Source organism: Apteryx mantelli, chromosome 12 (genome assembly GCF_036417845.1).
Source record: "Apteryx mantelli isolate bAptMan1 chromosome 12, bAptMan1.hap1, whole genome shotgun sequence".
Classification (NCBI taxonomy): Eukaryota; Metazoa; Chordata; class Aves; order Apterygiformes; family Apterygidae; genus Apteryx; species Apteryx mantelli.
Window position 1 is genome coordinate 4311125 of NC_089989.1, and position 20062 is coordinate 4331186.

At 37.1% G+C, this 20062-nt stretch overlaps 1 protein-coding gene across 10 annotated transcripts in view; it reads right to left on the reverse strand.

The window, feature by feature from the left end:
• CCDC66 (coiled-coil domain containing 66) overlaps positions 1 to 16345 on the reverse strand; it is a 45333-nt gene extending 28988 nt beyond the window's left edge. For 7 of the 10 annotated variants that reach the window (XM_067303762.1, XM_067303763.1, XM_067303765.1 and 4 more), the window contains exons 1-12: positions 16224 to 16344; positions 14906 to 14970; positions 12629 to 12651; positions 11395 to 11821; positions 10316 to 10451; positions 10040 to 10143; positions 8968 to 9092; positions 7993 to 8166; positions 7022 to 7153; positions 3393 to 3646; positions 2930 to 3014; positions 1784 to 1945 (exon numbers count right to left, since the gene is read on the reverse strand). In XM_067303762.1, coding sequence (XP_067159863.1) covers positions 1784 to 1945; positions 2930 to 3014; positions 3393 to 3646; positions 7022 to 7153; positions 7993 to 8166; positions 8968 to 9092; positions 10040 to 10143; positions 10316 to 10451; positions 11395 to 11821; positions 12629 to 12651; positions 14906 to 14970; positions 16224 to 16234 — 1698 coding nt within the window. In that variant the 5' untranslated portion in view covers positions 16235 to 16344. Of the gene's footprint in view, positions 1 to 1783; positions 1946 to 2929; positions 3015 to 3392; positions 3647 to 7021; positions 7154 to 7992; positions 8167 to 8967; positions 9093 to 10039; positions 10144 to 10315; positions 10452 to 11394; positions 11822 to 12628; positions 12652 to 14905; positions 14971 to 16223 lie in introns of all 10 variants that reach the window. The other 3 variants (XR_010885455.1, XM_067303766.1, XM_067303768.1) reach the window with 3 other exon arrangements.
• Positions 16346 to 20062: the final 3717 nt, after the last annotated feature.

A 20062-nucleotide genomic window follows, 5' to 3' on the forward strand; every position in this document is an offset into this window, starting at 1 on the left:
TGAGAGCAAAATAAATAGGATTAATTAATCTCCACATAATCCCTCAGGTTTACATATATTCTTATTTTGGATAAAGCTTTTTTGTTAAACCACTTGAATAGATGCAATTCTTTAATATTAAACTTTATGATTATAAAGGTAAAATCAGAGTTTCTGCAATGCTATTAAAAGACGTTCAATCCTAGCATTAAATGGCTATCATTTAGATCCTGATAATTATTTGTATATTTAACTCCCTTTTCTAATAAATGTGTTTTCCTAAATGCTATCTATCTGATTTGATTCATCTATGACTTCCTGTATCATGTGGTTTAAATGAAATAAAAGAAGCCCAGATTAACATATATCCTTCCTCCTAGTTCTACAGAAAGGAGGCAGTAGAAGCCTCCCTAACAGAGACAAAACATCCCTAAATCTGAGGAGTCTAGTTTTTAGAGTTTATAGGTTTAAGGTGCAGGAGACCGGACCAAGGAAGAGCTCCTTTCCAAACTTTTCTTCTCTCTACACAGCAGTTTTTTCCCCCTCCAAAACCTTGACTATGTTGCCAGCTTAGCCCCACTTCCTCTTGCATTTGCAGGGGGGAGGGAAAACACCTGCGAGCAGGATGGACGTTGAAGGAGCTGAACTGTTACAGAGAAAGACGACTTCCCAAATGTTTAGCAGTTTCTTCTAGTATCTATAGGCAGATGGTGTATCTCTCCCTCCAGCAAATGCAGAGGGATCAGAGATCCAGCGTTTCTGCCGGTTCCAGGGGAGGGTGTGTCACTGTCTGGCAACAGGGAATTCTCCTGCTGTTCCAGAAATGAAGAAAACACCAAGAGCTGCTACTGTGCGAACAGGGAAAGTAAAACATTGGATGAGCCTTTAACTGCTGTTTCACCCCTTCTACAGATGCTTCTGTAAGTGGTAAGAATGTATACAAATGCAAAATGTGTCCTCAAAGGTCAAAAAGGTTACTGGCAGGGTAATTTTAAAATGAGCATGTAAAGCTCCATGAAGTTACAGAGGAGAGACCTCTAGAACATGCCCTGCATTTTTATTTTTATTTTAAATGACTGACTCTTCCAAAATATATTCTGAAAAATCTTTAATCCGGAGTAAAAGCACATCCAGTCAGTTACAGCTCATGGTACTCAAGCATCTTAAAATCATCGAGTTACCAAGACCAGTAGTGTGATCGCATACTTCAGGCTGTGTCATTTTTTATATTTAAAATTATTGATCACATTTCTGCATTGTTTTAAACTACGATTGCGTTTTTACCAGTTCTTATCCATTTCTCTTCTTGAAAAGGGCCTTGCCCAAAAGAAGAAACCTGCCTTAAATTAGTATTTAATTTTAAGTATATTGACTGAGGAAACATATTTCAGTTTCAAATGTCTAAAATACAGGTAGTTTGAATTTTCACAAAGATGAGGCAGTACCATTTCTATAGTGAAGAAAAAGAACAAGTTGACAATTATACCATTCTTCTCAAAAACTAACCTTATCACAGACTGAGTTCTGTAACTGTAAGTCTGATTACCATTTTGAAGCTTTGAAGGAGATTTTTCCATACTTTATAATAATTATATTAATTCTAATGGAGAGGCAGCAAAATCCCCTGCGTCATTTCAAATTATGTCACCTTTCACTGCAGTTAAAAATAGTATATAAAAATAGTATTTCAACGGTTATTACCTCATGGGTCTTACCTCTATTCACAATATCTAATTTTACTAAGTACAGACAAGTCAGTAAAAAGTTTCCATTTATTTGCACTAAACAAAATGCAAAAACCCACTTCCTTTTGTTTTTGCTTCAGCATATCTTCTTCAAACTGTTTCTGCATTAGTTCTCTTTCTCGTGCTAGACGCTGCTCTTCCTCTTGTTCTTCCCATTTTCTCTGCTCTTCCTCCAGTTGTTTCTTTTTCCGCTTTTCTTCTACTTGAGCCATTATTGCTTTCTAGTATTATCATTAAAAAAGTAAAATTAAAACACATAACGTAGAAGGTACCTATTACAAGCTAGTTACCCATGTACTTTCAAAAGAGAGTGTGTGTAATAAATGTACTTTTTAAGAATCAAAAGATCAAGACAATTTATTAGTTTGTGTGACATTCAGCACTAGGGAAAACAGCTGTCTAGCTAGTTATATACACACAGACACACACACATATATACATATTTAAATAAATATAAAATAGCTATTCTACTGAGTGAAAAGTATTTCAAAGACTTTTTTTTTCAATTTCTCACAAGATAGGTAGTTGCTATATCATTTCTATTAAAGAACAACCAGCTCAAAAAAGCAGTTTGAAGATAACATGCCTGAGATACAAAGGAAGTAGCTTTCTGTTTTCAATGGTGGTGTGGTATTTTTTGTAAAGAAATGGTGGTCTGATTTTTAGCTTATGTACTGGAAGCTAAGACTTTGATCTAGAAAGAATAACAGTTTGCCCAGAAGAGGCTCATTACACTTACTATAAGACTTCTTTATCTTGCCCTAGAGACAACTTCATGCAGATATACATACGATTAGAGTGCTGTAAAGTAACATATATGACAGTAAAGTAGAAAAATTTTTTAAATTTATCATAGATAAAATCCAATCCACAGATTGGATGTCTCCAAACATCAGTCCTATTGATCAGTGTAGATTGAAGAAAAGATGCACACAAACCCTATTACAGCTCTAAAGACTGTTGTATGGTTTTCAAGGCAAGAATTCAACCACAGAAAGGCTATCAACTCTGTACAAATATTAACAGAAAACTGTAAAATGTAACTGAGTGAAATACTGTTAAAATATTGTAAACGTAATCTGAAGCATAAAAGTCAACTGCCTCACTGGATTCTGATATTAAATCTCATGCTTTAATCATGTGACAATACTAGCTTTCGTCCATTCTTTTCATTAAAATAGCATTAGAGTTTAAAACTGGCTTACCTGGTGTTCTAACTGTTTCTGCCGCCGCCTCTCTCTCTCTTCAATCTGTGCAGGATCTAGGAGAGCCGTCATTGAACGAAGGAAACTATGAACAAAGAAACATTTGAATTTTTTAATAATAATTAAAAAAAAAAAAACTAAAACCTTTCTTAATCACAAGCCTCGGTCAGATTTCAAGTAATATTTTCATATTCAGGCTATCAGATTGTATAAATTTACTATTATGAAATTAATTGTAGTAAGAGCAAAGTAATATTATTTGCAGTAAACTTTATTAATGAACAATAGAAACATCGGTGTCTTCTTCAAAACTGAAACAAGTATTTCTGAAACCAGCAAAAGCTAAATGAGTAAGATTTACAGATCAGATTTACACAGTGTTTTCTAAATATTTTTTAATTTCTAAGGAGATACCAGAAATTAAGTGACTGGGAAGATGCTTATTCTTACAAAGCTCACTCACCTGACTTTCTGACTGTGTTCCAAAGCACTGTTTTTAGCAGCTTTTTCTGCATTTCCCACCTTTGAGGGCATGAGGTTGCCTAAAGCTGCAGGTGAAAAAGGGTGAATAAAAGCAGTCAGCTCCTTAGGATCAGGTGACAGGCAAAGAATTTCAGGCTGCTTTTTGTACATTCCATTTAAGGGGTGTTGTGCATTAGCATTAAGGTGGTTCTTTAAAGAATCAAAATGCATTGCCCATCTGTCATGCTCTTCAGCCTAGATGAATACGAAGCAACAAAAAAATGGGAATGGACTCAATTACACTGTTTATGTAAAGTATGATTAACAAAAGAGTTAGACAATACACATTTTGTACAACAGGAACATTTATTGAGCTCTGTTGCTGAGCTATAATACACACAGTACTGTAGTTAATCCCTGAATGGGAAAACAGAAGTCACTCAGTTTGTTGTTAGAATACAAGTCAAATCAGAAATCATACTGCTGATCAATATACTTTATCAGCAACAACATATCGATACTATATTTTCAGCAAAAAAAACCCATCAACTAGGAAGCGCAAAAATGAATTAATCAAAAAAGTTAAAAAAAAAAAGGTTACTGTGAATTCAGGCTTTTCAGTACTGTCTTTTCAATTCATACTACTATTCAATTTCATAATTTTTCTCTAACAGTACTGCAGACTGCTTGACTGACCCATCAGCATCCTCACCGCTCAGCCATACTCCCTTCCTCTTGCTACGTGCATATTCTCTCTCTCCAGTAACACAGACAAATGGCATCTTTTACCCTGTCCCACATTTTGGTTCTGGACAGTAGCAGGATTACTGTGCTTTGGGAATATTACTGTATCATATTACTCATTACTTCTGGGCGTACCTTTACACCAGAGATGCTACTACTTCTCTTATTTCCTATTTTCAGGTGGACAGGCCTGCCTGTTATAAAATAAGCCTTCTCTCGGAATCTTTTCCACCCACACCAACCATTATTTTCAATTAAACACAAAAAAAATCCTATCTCAGGGAAGTACCTAGAATTTTCATAGAGGTGACATATTAGATTTAAATCTCCCTTCTTCCTTCTCCACCTGGACCTATTTTTTTGGTTCAGTGTTGGCAATTGGGTGTTCTAATATACCACTCTCAAAAGGATTAAGGTTTTACCTCAGGGACCTTTTCCTACTATAGGTATAGAGAAGATTTTCACTTCTGACTAAAAGAACTGTTTCTCTGGAGGGACTGGAGAACAGTTCCTTCAAAATTTGCCTTCTACAGAAGAGAAACTAACACATCCATTTAAAGATTTTGGGAATCCTTCCCTCAAACAAAATTTCCCTTCTGTCAGAAAAGTTTTACAACTATTTTGAAAGAGGCAAGAAAAACACAGTCCAAATCCAAATGATTCTTCCTCCTGTTCCTCGAGTTTTGCCTCCCCTTTGTATACTCAGTGATGAAAGACCAGATCGGAGTAGCAGGGAAACGTATTTTATTCTTATGCAAGTCTGTAGTATGATATACAGAAGGGGTAAGAGTGTAACACAAAACCAGAAAAAGAGGACACTTAAGAAAATGAGATTAAATGCATGAAACTTCCTTTCAAAAAAAAGGTTGGAAGTGAAATTACTGTCAGACTGCTCACTGGCAACTGCAGCCACAGTATCTCCGCAACAAAGATACCTAATTAGAAAGCAAGGCAGCTAATGATGGAATGTTTCACACCTGTGCTCCTTCACAGCTACAAAGCTCCATTTGCAAAACAGCTCCAATCCCTTCAGCAGCTTGGGGAATGGGAAGACTGAGGTTGTGTGTAAGCAGGTAACCGACCTTGGCAACAAGTTTTTTTGGGGGGTGGATAGGGAAGCTCTCTTCTGGTCTGAAAAATTCTGCAATTAAAATTAAGTATTTCTGTCCAAGGAATTAACTGCTGTATCAAAACTTGTAAATGGTTAAGCTGAGAGTGAAAAAAAAAAAAAAAAACCTTAGCCTTTTAATTCAGAAGGCCACACAGGTTGTGAATGTTCATTTCAGGCAAATTTTGGTAACCAAGATTCTTGCTTAGTAATATTACAGAGCCTAGTGGATGGCAGGGGGGGCAGGGAACAATAAACATGAAATGAATCCTACAGTCCCCTCAATGAAGACCCCAAAAATACCAGCCTAGTTATGAAAAGCAAGGAAATCAGTAAGTCATTATCAGCATAAGAGTAATTCAAAGTTACAGAAAAGGAAACTGGCTTTGTTTTGTGGATATTAGTTCCACAGTAGAGAAAAATACTAGATTAGGAAATCAGGTCAGAAATTTCCTGTCTAGTCATATCAGGGTAGACTAAAGAATGAATGCTTTCTGTCCAGGCTTCGTTCTGGCAGAACTTCGTATTTAAGCATGCAAAGTCTGGCAAATAATGAGCCTCTATATGAAAAACCGCCAGGGGTAAAAGGTATATTGGCCTTTTTTGGCTGTAGTGATGTTATTAATAGTCTTTCCATATATTCTACCTGCAAAGCAATTGCATCACCCACAGATTGCTTCTAGATCCAGCATAACAAACCTACATTCAACAGCCTGAAAAACCAAAGGGAAGAAAGGTAAGACTATTTTCTTCAATACCTTTGGGAGCAAAAGTATTTAAAAAAATGTTTCATAAGAGTATGTGTAAATAGATATACACACACATCAGAACAGTATTCCCATAAACAGAATTTGAACACCACCGACACATGGCAATTGTCTCTAACTTCCCTTCTCCTCCTTTTTTCTCATCTCTTCCTAAAATTTACCAAAAATTTCTTTTTAAAAAGTAGTGTCTGGCCAGTGTTGCTACCACACCTTCCAACACCTAGTGCTTTCACTCCATGAGGGAGAAAACAAACAGTTACACCACCAATGATTTTATCTCTGCAGCAAGCTCTCTACACATCAAATGAGATAGGGCAGACTGTTCTTTGCCAGCCAAATACTGGAACAGCTATTAGCTGAATGTTTCATTAGGGTGTCCTAAGGACTTAAGCTGAAAACCTGGACACATTACAGGTAAAAACAATTTTGCCACTAGTTTGTTATGTCTAAAACTTCATCCTTATGTCTCAGAGGTAACAAAATCAATTTGAATCAGATGCTATGACAGCAACAAAATAAATAGAGTGTTAAGGAAAAAAAAATTAATCATTAGGGATGCACCTGAAGATAGATCAGGCAATTGAATCATTGGACAGCTACAGATGAGTTTCCTTAAAAGAGCTGAACAAGCCCAATGGAAGAAACTCTTCAGAGAAGAGAACTAGTTCTTGTAATCTAGAAAAGAAATCTCAGCTGTGGTGTAGCACTTACTTACAGGTGATGAGAAAATACTTGTAAGCTTGGAGCCTGTGTTTCTAATGGAGTCTACTTAGTCCTCATCAATGAACACTAATGAACTTGCTCTCATGTTTTGAAAGAAGAGGTATTAGAAAAGGCAAATTGTTTGAACTGGCTGAGTTCTGGCACCTCTTGTTACTTTAAAATATATATATATATATATATATATATATATATGTTACAGCTTGATAGGGGGGAAAAAAAAACTGAAAGAAAAGCTGATGTAGTAAAGACTTTTTCTTATTCCAGAAAGTCATTCTAAACTGCAGGTACCTTTGATAAACTTAGTTTTTCTTCTATTTTTCGTAGCTTAGCTTCTTCCTTCTGTTTGTCCAGCTCTTCAAGACACTTTTTCTGCTGCTCGTGCTTCATAGCACTTAAAGGTCGTTCCTGTGGTGCAGCTTCCTGAAATAAGATAAATAGTAGCCTCTTAGTTGTACCAAAATGTTAGCACCTTGTTTAGCCACAGAAAAACTAGGCAGAAAATTCTGTCTTCAACTGCTAGGCATAACTGGGCTGCTATTTTGCAAAAACAATGAATGTAAGTTTGTAACTGTGGCAACTGACTGTTCTACAACAATGCTTCAGTTTTAACAAAGCTGCTAAATAAGGCAATCTTTAAATATTATTCTAACTTGAACTATCAGCCTCTCCCTCTGAACAACCTGATTATATACAATGGGAATAAAAATCCCTTTTTCTTCCTGCTTGCTATGGTTCACTGCTCAGTCTGTTCCAGGCAGATTCAGCAGTGTGATCTAATTAGTAGCGATCTGCTTCAAGTAAGTTCTGGACACTAACTTCTTTCTTCTGTTCCTACTTATGTATGGCTATCCATGTTATTTAACAACTTTATACTCCAGCTGCACTGACAGTTCTCAATGCTATCAGACAAAAATCACGCCTCTTATCAGTATCTACTAGGCATAATTGAAAACCTCTTGAACACTATCCTATCAATACCTTTTAAAGTAGTCTTCTATTTCCAGTAGGTTCCAATTTCTCTATTTCTTTAATCTATGCTTAAAAGCTACATAATATTTCAGTTCACCCCTCTAATACTATTCTTCATGTCAGCCCTGAAAACGCTCAGTCTTCAGTGTCATTATTTTGAAAAACATTCATTCAGACACAGTACTCTAGAGAATCAAAAGGAAAAACTCCACTGAATTATTCTGGTTTGAAAGAACTACTGAAGACATACACCTGTTAACAAAAAAACTGCATGCAATTTAAAATCTTACCCCTAACACAAGCGCTGTGTAATTGACAGCTGGTAAGTCAGAACTGAAATCAGAACACTGCCCAGCTGGACCACGTGAAACACTGAGTGAAACTTCATTAGCCTCTGTGGTTAAAATAGTTCTACAGACACATTTTTCATCAGCAGTAGTAATTGAATCAGCTGGAAACATTGTCTGCAAATAAAGTGACCATTGTGGTTTAAGACTTATTTAGCTGTCCTGTTTTGTTTGCATCAAATATCCTTTAATGTATATTAAACGAATAAATTATACTTGTAAAAGCTGCTCTTCATTAAAACTTAAGTCAAAACTTGTGGTTATGAATCTGGTATCCAGTATTTCTTATGTGGAGTGAGACAGATTCTTATGGGGCCAAGAATGGTAAGCGTCTAGGAATGCTGAATAGGCCACACAAAAGCAATTTGCTTTTACTATAGTAACTGACAGCAGCTACAACCATAACCTCTGATTAACAGCAATCAATTGCACAGGAGAAGCACTCTCATCCAAGTATATTTCTCGCATACAGCATTTTCAGTGACAGCAGACTTTTAAAAAGGCTGGTTACTGTAAAAGTCAAATTGAGATGCTTTATTATAATGTAAACAATCAAATGTATTAAAACAAACAAACAATGGAAATAATTATATAACCAGGAATTACATTTGAGACTATTCCTCAAAATGGAATTGGAAAAGATTTGCTCCTTTTAGTTAGGAATCAACATAGAAGGACAGAAATGGGATGTTCATACTATAAAGTCTTAATGTGTAAAGCTACAAATTGGAGCAAGTGTGATAGGAAGAGTTGCTTTCACAGCACTTCATACCATGACAGAACTTAAAACTGAGCACTGAGATTTCCAGTAAACACTCAATCCATGTAGAATGAAAATCTTGTACAAATTAAAAGTTCCTCAGCTCTGGAACAGTACTGTGAAAACCATGTGCTCTTTTCTGCTTACTGTTAGCTTACCTTATCTGGGTCAGCTGTTCCCATTTTCTCTGAACAGGTTTTATCACTGCCAGGTCTTTTCCAGAAATAACCCACCTCTCCCTCCAAAGTTTCTTTCAGTTTTTTCTTCAGAGCTACCTGTTCATCTTCAAAAACAAACTGTAGTAAGAGTTCCTAATGTAGACAGGTAACAGCATTTCAGAAAAAAACAATGCATGTCTATCCTATAATTTTGACTGTAAAATGGATTACAAGAGTAAGTCACAATTGCCTGACCAGTCAGTCTAAAGATGACTTTGCTCTTAGACAGGATGGCTGATGAGTCTCTGGTAATTGGGTAGTCTCTCTGAGAAGATTAAAAAACAGTAAAGGTTTACCAAAAACCCAGAAAGAGAGAGAAAACTATCACAAAAAACCAAGTAAATAAATTCTCCTTGTTTCATATCGGTCTTGGGCTATTGTGGTATTATTAAAACAAATGGAATTTTACATGGTAGGAAAGCTATTGACAATGCAGAATCAAACCCTGAAGCCAGATGGTCAGCAAGCAAGGGTTTTTTTTGTTTGTTTCAAAAAGTGGCTTTACTATTGTATTAAACACTTGTATTTCTACAGAGGTTCCTCCCTGCCCCCTCTGGTTGGTGATGGGGTAAAAGGATGCAAATTGATTCAAGGTCAAATTGTAATTTGATCTATTCAGTCATGCTTGTAGACTAGGTGACACTTCCCCTTAAAATAAACTCATTTGTCAATGATGATGGCTATCAAGAACCGTAAGAATCTGGCAAAATCAATAGCCTGTATATTTTCCTGAAATACAAAGCATAAATGAATACAAATACTTATTACTGTGCTTTGGTTAAGAGAAGTTTTCTGAAAGAAATAAGAGTAAGGGTCGTCTTTGAGTAGAATTTTGAAATTCAAGAATCTTAATCTGTCCTGGAGACTGATAAAGTACACAGTTTTCTAATTTGTAGCAACTACAGTGATATAAGTAAGTTTACAAGAGCATAAGGAATGCAAGGTTGCTTGGCATCTTGTTATTTAAGCATAAGAAACCGATCAAAATATATATTCTGTGTATTATAGGTACCTAATTCCTTCTTCCATTGGGTCTTTTTAAATTCTAATAAGGCTTTATCCCCTTCTCTTTCACCCAAGGTACTAAACATGTCAGTAGGTTTCCACGAATTCTTTCTAGAGAAGAGGAAGGAAAAAAATTATTTTACCTTAAAAGCTAATCTGTTAATTTTACAGGCAACTTTTTAATTACTAATTGAAGAGATTCTTACTATGATTATAAATTACAATAAGAATCTCTATTGCAGACACAATTTTTGTAGACAGTCAACAGTAGAGATCTACATACACAACAACTTTCTGTTCTGCCTGTGGATACGCTTGTTTCCTGCTTGAATCAGAGTTAGCTTCATCTGGAACCGATGAAATTTCACCAGCTTTTTGGAGCAGTGTGACAGTGTTTTCCTCTGATGCCTCATTAGCAGCTGTAGTAGAATTTAAATTTATATTTAGGTCTTTGAAGTAAATTGTAGACAATGTACATGATAGGTACGCATACGCCTACTAAACTTTCTTCAGCACTGAGCAAATACTTTAGTAAGAGCAGAAACTTGCAATTTCCTCACTATTTAGCAAAACTGTTTTTAACCTTGCTTGTTTGCCTAAGGCGGATAGGTTACAATTTCAGAGTATCTTATAATACTATACATATAGTAAAGACAATCTTGGCTAAGAGCTGAGATTTTGGTGACTTTGGTAATTACTTAATTGCAGTGTATCTTGTTCTTGGTGACAGACACAAGACCTCCATTGGTCCACAAACAGGTGAAAGGATACAATACGAGGCATTAACAGTTCTCATGCCTATAAGAATTGCAAAACTAACTGCTACTCGTCACTAATATTGCTAGCTAGGCAAAAAGATGCATATTGCATCTCAGAGTCACAGGAAAATGGCACAACTACTTTTGAGATGCATAGCAATACCTGAACTCTTCACAAAACCAGAAGGGCCTGTTTGAATGTGTTTGTTTCTTTCTTTTAGATTTTTTTTTTAACTCCTAATGGTAAAAGTATAGTGCAGTCCTACGTGTTGAAGGGTTTTCTCCAATGTAAAATGGTTAATTTCTGCACCAAATCCTTAGAGTTGCTAGCCATTTTGTTCTTCAAAGTAGTGGAATATTATTAACCAATCCTTACTTTTTACTGTTAAAATTATCAAACACTTGGCTTCTAACAACAGCAGGCAATTTTACAGCAGATGGTATTTTGTCTGAGACCATTTAAGAGTAATACCTCCACAGACTATAAATAACCTTAAATTATGAACTCAGAGTTAAGCTTTCACATTTAGCTGTCTTTTTCCAGGATGCTAGCTTATTCAACTATCTTAAGACAACTTCACTTTTGCAGCAAGATGCGTCTTACCCATTTCCTCTTGCTTTTCATTATGAATTTCAGAGAGACTTCTAGTTCCTTCTTTTACAGTCGTCAAAATCTGTTCAAGCTGCTCTTGTGTTAAACACACCAAACTTCTTCTTAGGTCTTCAGCTGATGTATGCGGGTTTTGAGGTTTCTGTTTACCTTTTTTAACAACATTAAAATTCTCTGAATCAAACTTTCTGCTTGTGTTCTCTCTTTGAAAAATCAAAGAATGATCTTTAGTTGGGGCTTCATGTGAGGAGTTATTTGCAGTTATTTGTAGTTTTTCACGTTTTGTCATTGATAAGCTTGATTCACTCCTTGGATTTGTTAAGCTTTCATGCTTGATAAAGGCATTTTGTGTTGACCTCGAAACATGGCCAGTATGCCTTATTCTCAAGGCATGTTTAGGGACTCTGGCTTTATTACCCATCTGTTAAAATAGTAAGATTACACCATATATTAAATAAGTTAATAACTTAAGTTGAGTAACAAACTCAACACTGAAGCAACTGTTAAAGTAAGTGTCACTTTTTCCTCTCTGTTACATCAACAGAAACTAATTCGGTAAAACCTAATGAAGTACCTTACAAGAGAATATGGCACCTAAATTTGAATATTTAGAAGCAAGAGTATGAAAACTAGCTTTGTGTAGCATAATGTTAAAAATTCACAAACATTCGCTCCTTTTCTTTGGTATTTCTGAAGCATGGTTTCAAACAAGCATGTTTTCACAATACAGCCAGTACTAATTAAATCTCTGTTCTTTCATCCTGTTCTAAATGGTGTTATCTTTCTCGAGGCCCTTTACGTACACCTGTAATTATCTCCTATGTATTGAAACCTTTTTTTGGCTTTCTTATCTCCCCACCTCTGCTTTCATTCCAACGTACTCAGATAGGGACAACCTGCACAACTGAATGGAGACTTGAATACAATTCAAAACCCTGTTTTTTCAGAGTTTCAATGAGATCTCTGAAACTTATCATTTAAGTAATTCCCTGTACTGCTGTAACTTCCTGGAAAACTAAGCTAAAGCATTTTCCAAAGGTAATTCATAGAACTTTAAATTTATTCTTTTTAACAGCTGTTATGAACCTGAGAAATACACATTCATTTTTCGTAAACATCATTGATTACAAATATTAAGACGCTTCAAATGTGTTCTTAACTTTCTGTATGAATAAATTAACTAGTATAACTGTGTATGTTCTAACAACAAAGTTATTTTTCCACTTACCTTCACTGCAGGTTTTGATTTACCTATTGGGGAAACAAAGACAAACATGTGAGCGAAGCGTTTAATAACAACTTCCTCCTGAAAAACAGATCTTGAGGAATTCCTAAACTGTTACGTTTGTCTTTGTAAGACAGGACAAAAAGCTTTTCCCCATAACATCTACCCCAATTATTTTGTATTAATTATTTATATTAATTATATAATTATTTTAAATATATTTCAGTATACATACTTCAAAAGCATGCTGAAAAACAACTAGATAGATATATTGCAGTAACTATGTCCAATTGTATATAGATCTAATAGAACTACTGTGCCAGTCTGATCCTGCCTTGCTATTTATTCCACTTTTCAGCAACACCACTGTGCAAAGGGCTTATTTCTAACTGTTTTCTTATTGTGATTTTTCAGTTTGTTTTCTGTGTCATGTCCTTCCAGGATAGTCCTTGTATCCAACACCTTCTTACTATACAATGTAACCTGTCCCCCATCGCTGAAGTCCTAAAGAAACAATACTTGCATAATCACTCCATCTGTTAGTGTTTCCCCTACCCATGCCCTGAAACATGCCTCAGTCTTGTAAACCAGATTACACAGAAGTGGCAATCTCAAAAATATTAAGTGTTTTTGAAACTGTTTATTATAATACTTAATATATTGATAAATAATATTATTTATTAATAAAGGGACGGAACTATTTGACACAAGAAATGCTGCACACAGGGCTAATGGAAAAGGGTGAGAACAGTAGGGATGTTTTAGTGGGACACATCTGTAGAAAACAAGGCTTCCTCAGCTGCATTATTTGCTTATTGCTCTGGCAGTGGTTGTCACATGTTTTTGCATTGGTAGCTCCTACACTTTTTCCTTTTTTTTGCATGATTGCTTAAAGACATTGGAGAATACTAACTGTTCTAAAAGTCTGCAAAAACCCATTATTAACAGTTCCCTATTTAGATAAACATTGTTAAACTTAGAAGTATGCTAACCTGTTGTCCTGTAAAGACAGGCATTAAATCCTACACCATTTTGATAATATTTTAGCAGTAAGAGTGTTTTGGGGCTGTTTCCCTGGGCTCTCAGGCACTCAACCCTCATCTGAATAGGTAAGTCACTTTTTGACTTCTTTCTGCCATTTAAGGATTCAAATAAGGTGGAATTCTACATAGCATGTGAACCACATCTCTCTGTGGAAAGAAGAAAGAAATATAAACAGGACTGTTGCCTTCATAATGAGGAGATATCTAAATGTTGGGAACTCCAAAGTACTGTTTATGGGTTTTCTTTGTTCTTTTCTCTGTAAAAGAGAAAAGATCTCAAATAGCAGCTTAAGGTACTACAAAATAATCCTACTTTAGCCCATAAAACCATGGGCAGAATTTGACATTGCAGAAAATGGAAATTCAGAAGTAATGCAATTTGATACAATTTTTGATAAAACTCTATTAAAGGAACTGCCTCTTAAATCGGTTGTTGCAGAAGACTGCTTGTTCAAGGCCAATTCAAAGCCAAACGTAATGCTTTATCTTACAGTGAAAGAGCACTCTGGAATGTACACTGGCCCTATCCTACAAATGATGCTAGCTATGGTTAGAAAAAGTGAAAGCTGTAGCATTGCTGCATCGGAGGGGTTGTGAGGTTTTGTTTCTGGTAGACTGGTATTCTTTATTGACTCAAAATATCCTATGCTGCATCACCGGACAGCTGTCTGGTAGATGCAGAGAAAGAGACACAGTTTAGAAGGTATTAAATGGAGAATTTCTGTAACCTGACTGCTATGTAGAATGGTTAGAGAAAGCGGATTTATGCTTGCGTATAAACATATGTATGACAAATAAAAGATCTAGAGTTTATTAATCACCTGAACTGGTTTGCAGCTGTGCAACTACTGATATGATGCAATTCTGTGTAAATTAAGCAAAGAGCTGTTAAGCCTCTTTCTTTGGTAAATACAGCAGAGCAAAGTTACTTAAATCCTCAAATCATGTCTGTCGATCTATAACGGTCAACTTGTCTCTCCAGTCACAAAACAAAAAGCTAAGCTGTAGAAAGAGTCAAGACTTTTTGCCTGCTGTTCACTAATGGACAGACTAATCAGAGTTCAGTATCAACCTACAGCAGTGACAAGGTGAACAATTCACAAATATTCTTCAAAGTTTCAAACTGTTCTTCCTAATCTGAAAGATATTTTGATAAGGCTGTGCTTTATATTGTTTGGATCTTAACTTTAACTTCAAGAAGTTTTAAAGATTACTTGATAAATTATTTAAAAAATACCGTAAGAAGCTAAAATTAGTCTAGGCTTTCCATCCAGTACTTCAGTTTCAAGCTTCAGTCCATCTCTGTAAAAATGAGAGAGAGAGAAATCTGAACTATTACATAACTGCTAATAATAAAACTTTTACATTAATAGCAAAAACAATTCTGTTTTATCATAATACTATATATATACTTTTGGTCCAGATGGTCTTTCATATCCTAGTTTTCCATATAACTGAGAAGTGATTTAATGCAAAGAAATCAACAGGTATCAAAAAGTGTATCTTATAATTCTGATAGTGGAATATTTAACTGGTATATTTCTAAATGAATCTTCAGAGTGAAGGTACCACTCTATATTGTTATCTATAACAATAAGCCTGCCTCATGAACTTAATAATCGAACAATATAAACTGTGCGCTACAAAAAATGCAAAAACAAATGTCCTTAAATTCCAGTACTGCTCACAACAATGAGGAGCAGTATTCTGAAAACAGTCTTTAACTGTGCTTTCTTGCAGCTCTTTAAAAAAAAAAAAAAAAAAAAGACTTTTTTAGTTAAAGTAGAACATTCTACTGTAAGGGTTTAAAAAAAAAAACAAACAACTGGAAGTGTTACTTGTGATTTCTTTAAATTTTACAGTTAGGTATGTGTGTAAAGTACCCAAATGATTTTCCTTATTCCATGCATTAATTTGAGAAGAGCTCATGATGTCACTCCCGGTGTTTTTAAAATAACACTTATCTTCAAGTTGCCTTTCATTTATATTCATTCTAACCTCTCTAAAGCTCGCATGCAATTCACAGGAAACTTGCTAATTAACACGGCAGCACAGCAGTGCCGGAAACTGTAATTCTAGCTGTTAAAACAGCACAAGGCAGTTAAGAAGGGTCGAGCATCTAACTTTGATTTTTTTATTTATTTTTTTTAACGCTTTTGTGTCGGGACTACAAGGCGGGACGTGCAGGCGCTGGGTGACAGCCGCGTCGGCGGGCAGGGGGCAGCGGCAGGGCGCCGCAGGAAACGCAGCCGGCTGCTCCGCGAGCTCGCAGGCAGCGCCGGTAGCAGGGTCAGCTGCGGCTCCGCCTGAACCTCCCCCCCCACACACCCCCCCCCCGGGGAGCCCTGCCCAAAGGAGGCAGCTGCGACGCGCTCCGGGCGGCCGCGGGGGCTGCTCGCGCGCCCAACAACCGCCACCCGCCGCCGGGGGCTGCTGGCGCCTCGGCGGGCCGCGCGAGGGCCCGGGGGCTGGGGCGGCGCCTCCCGAGGCAGGGCCGCAGCGCAGCCGGTGGCAGCGGCTCCGGCCGCGGGCCGTCTCCTCCGCTCCCGCCTTACCCCAGGTTCATGGCTCTCCCCGTGCGCCCGCAGGGCCCGCGGGCCGCGCGGAGGGGGCGCGCGACGCCGCCGCCGCCCCGCTCGCTCGCTCGCTGTGTACGGCCGTTGCTGCCCCCGCGCAAGGAGGCGGCAGGCGATAGGTTTCCCGCGGAGGCGCCGCCTGGCCAATGGGCTCCTCGCACACTGCCGAGTGCGGCCGGCGGAGGCGTCGCGCGTCCCGCTGCCGCCAACGGCTCTGCGGGGTGCGAGGCGGCGGCGCGCGAGGCGGCGGCGCGCGGCCCGTCCCGGGGCTCGGGCGGAGGCGGGGTCTCCCTTTTTTTCTTTTCTTTTTTTGGTGTGTGTGTGTGTGGTTTTCAGAAAGCGACCAGAGGGATAGTAGGGAAGCGTGGCTGGCCCTTGTGGGCTCGCTCTCCTTTGGGCTATTTACGTGGTTTCTAAATGACAGCCCTAAGGCGACCCTAGTGCACTCGGTGATCACCGGCGTTGTGGCGGCGGCGGCTGCTCGCATTGCCACCTGGGCTGTCCTGAGAAGCGGTTTTGGTGTTGAACGTTAAGCACTGTCTAATCTCGTTTTGCAGATGCAGCTCCTCGAATAACAGGATGTTTGTACATGCAAATTAAATTAATCCACATTCTTATGCTCTTGCCTCATTTTTGGGAAAAGTGACTTCAACTTAAGCAATAAGGATTTGGTTGTGTTAATATAGTCAGATTCAAGAAAATGCTTCAGTGCCTGCGTAGATCTTTTTCTACTCAAGATGGCATTTAAGCTTATGCTTAAAACTCAATGCTTACTGAAATCTTTGATTTCAAAGGAAGTTAAGGCCTTAGGAACCATCTTGAATGGTGTTGCTTCTAGAATTGGCAAGTACTTAATTTTCTTTGGCCAAATATATCTCATACAGGGGCATATACTGTACTGCTTACTCCAGGTGACAATAATAGGAGTTTTGCCCTTGTAAGACAACAAAACAAAACAAATAAGCAAAAATAGAATAGGCTGAATTCAATGTGTACACAAAATCTACTTTCTGTAATACTATCTGAACTGCTTCAGATGGCTTCATATAAAATTAACACATTTCAGTCACCAGACAAGAATAAACATTCAATAAAAATTCGACAAAACCAAGGAACACGTGCTTCTTATTAAAGTCCATTGTAAGATAGTCTCCCAAAACAGCACCGCGATTGGGTTCTCATGCATGAAGTGCACTGTTTGTTTAGTATGGCCTGTAGAATATTGTGAGCAGGGACCACATGTCTTCTGGTGTACAGTCCAGTAACAGCAATTCTTGTACTGCTTTTTTTTCTTTTATTACTCACCCTGTCCTAGAAATACTGCTCTAAGTTGTACCTTTTTAATTAACTTCCTTCTTTTATTTAATGGTATACTAGTGTTTCAGGATTTTTTTTTTTTAAGCTACTTGGGTTTTTTAGGATTTATATTTCTAATCTGTATACATCTTTTAATTTTTTTCATCTCTATCAGTATTCACAATCCCTTCTAATTAATTTACCAATGTTTATATACCAATTAATTTATGTTCTCTTTACTTACCCTCAAAACACTAAAAATAAATTGTTAAATAAAACTGAACCACTTTTTCCACTTCTTTCAGCATCCTGCTTCTCCCAGAACTTAATTCATTGAAATATTACTGTAGAGAGGCTAAATCCTAGTATTCTATAGACAATCACCTCTTGGCTAAAGGAGATGCAGAAGACTGAACTGTTTCCTTCTTCCAAGTCAACTTGCAGTATTCACAGTATTTTTCAACACATTGTATCTGTAAAAAGTGGTTTCAGACGGTGGCTACTCACTGTCAGAAATCTGTTTTTTGTGATTTCTTCCCAACCCTATGTATCTCATCACTGTGTGGAAAGAGCTGCAAGAGAATGTGTTCCATGATGGGCAAGGCACTAGCTAAGCAATCTTCGCTGGTAATTTCCTTCTCATTTACTCATCTCTTTCCTTCTGGACTATTCATGGCCAAGCAAAACAATGAGAAAGTTGGCCCTAAATGATCCTTCATGATTTTAAAATGTATTTTTTCATCCCTTTCTATGCTTATTTCCAAAAGAAAAGAATCTAGTTTGATGGCTACAGCATTTTTAATAAAATAGCCAAACAGAATTGCTTTGAATTTCTATTTGAGACAGCAGATGGCAATATAGTTTCAAGCATCTTTGCAAAAGATTAACTTTGTCATACAGAAAATAAGCTTTTTTCCAGCAATGAGTTTCACAGTCCTTTTTGATTGTTTTATTAATTTTAATATTTTATAAATAAAACCGGTGTTTTACTAGACAAGTGTGAAGAAACAGTTTCTTTCAAAAAACCTTCAATCTAAAACTCTAAACGTAGCTGATCAAGTGCTACTATTTGAGGTTGTACCTAAAATTAATATTTAAATTATGTACCTGCCAATCTACTCTATAACCTGCTCTGTTACCCAGATGTCCACAGAAATGGTAAGCTTGTTTTGCTGTTCATAGCAAACCTTTACTTTAGTGTCCAGGATCTTATCAAAATAGGTCTTTTAGTGCAAATCATGGTGGTTTCAGGACTTTGAGAAAACAGCGCTATTCTATTCTTTGTCTACAGCTCAAGGTCATTTAGAAAAACTTGTACTTTATATATGGAACTGGAGGTTCCAGAATGAAGTAAGTTTGAGAGGTACAGTGTACAGCCTTAATAGATAATTCATTGCAAGTCTGTTTAAAAAAAATAAAAAAAGAAACCAGCAACAGCTAATATTGCTTTTAAAGAGCAATTCAAACTCTTAAATCAAATTTTTGGCTGTAGGATCTTGGGGGGTGGGGGTGAATGCTTGTTTCAAAGTATTAGAACAAATCCATCTTTTATCAAGTTCTATATTTAATGCTATTTCTAAATGAATACGCATGAGATATTCAAGAGAATTCATACAGAACGGGAGATTACAGGAAGGCTATAATATTATACTACTACCTCATTACTGCTCAATCTTGATAGCTGTAGAGAATTATAACTGTGATCACCTTTTTGTTTAGAGCACATCAGTTCCATAGCATACATATAGAATCGAGTTTATCACATTTGTTAACAGTTCGGCAAAACTGCTTTGGTAAAACTACATCTATTTATTCTTGAGTTTAACAAAAAAACAAGAATCGGGGAAGCTGGAACAAAGTCACCTTCCTGCCCTCCCTGAATCCATCCTTCATCTCTCGTACCCAATTACACTGTTGCTATGCCACGTTACTCCTCGGCTGGCTTTTTAGTTCGCTTACTTTCAGAATTCTTGCCGCCTTGCATAGGAGCATCTGTGTGACTTTTGTTCATAGAGATTATTGCTACCTGCAGGGAGAAATCAAAACTTTTGCCTTGCTATATTTGAAAGACTGGCTAAGAGTTACCAAACTTAAGATTTTTAAACGCTTTTCTTGCCCAAATATTATGCCTCATTTGCACAAAATATATGAGTAAGGGCAGCAGAGGCTTGAGGCTGAAAAGAGTAAGGCTTTGTTAGTCTAAATGAAGAAATTTAGTCATTAGTAAAATACCATATCTTTGATCCTGCCTTAGGGCAAAGGAGTATACCAAATGGCCTCTTGATTCACCAAAGCCACATGCTCAAGAGATTTATAGTTACATTCTGCCCTGTGATGCGCCAGTCAGTCTGAAATAAATGTGTATATGTGTACCATGAGAGAGAAATTGAGCTCTGATTTTTTTCCTTATTATACAGAACTCAAGCACATACACTCTTCCTTAAGTACAAAATGGAAAAAAGTAAAATGTGTTAGTGAGTTTTGTCAGAGGTGAGAGAAGTTAACTAGAGTATACCTTAGTT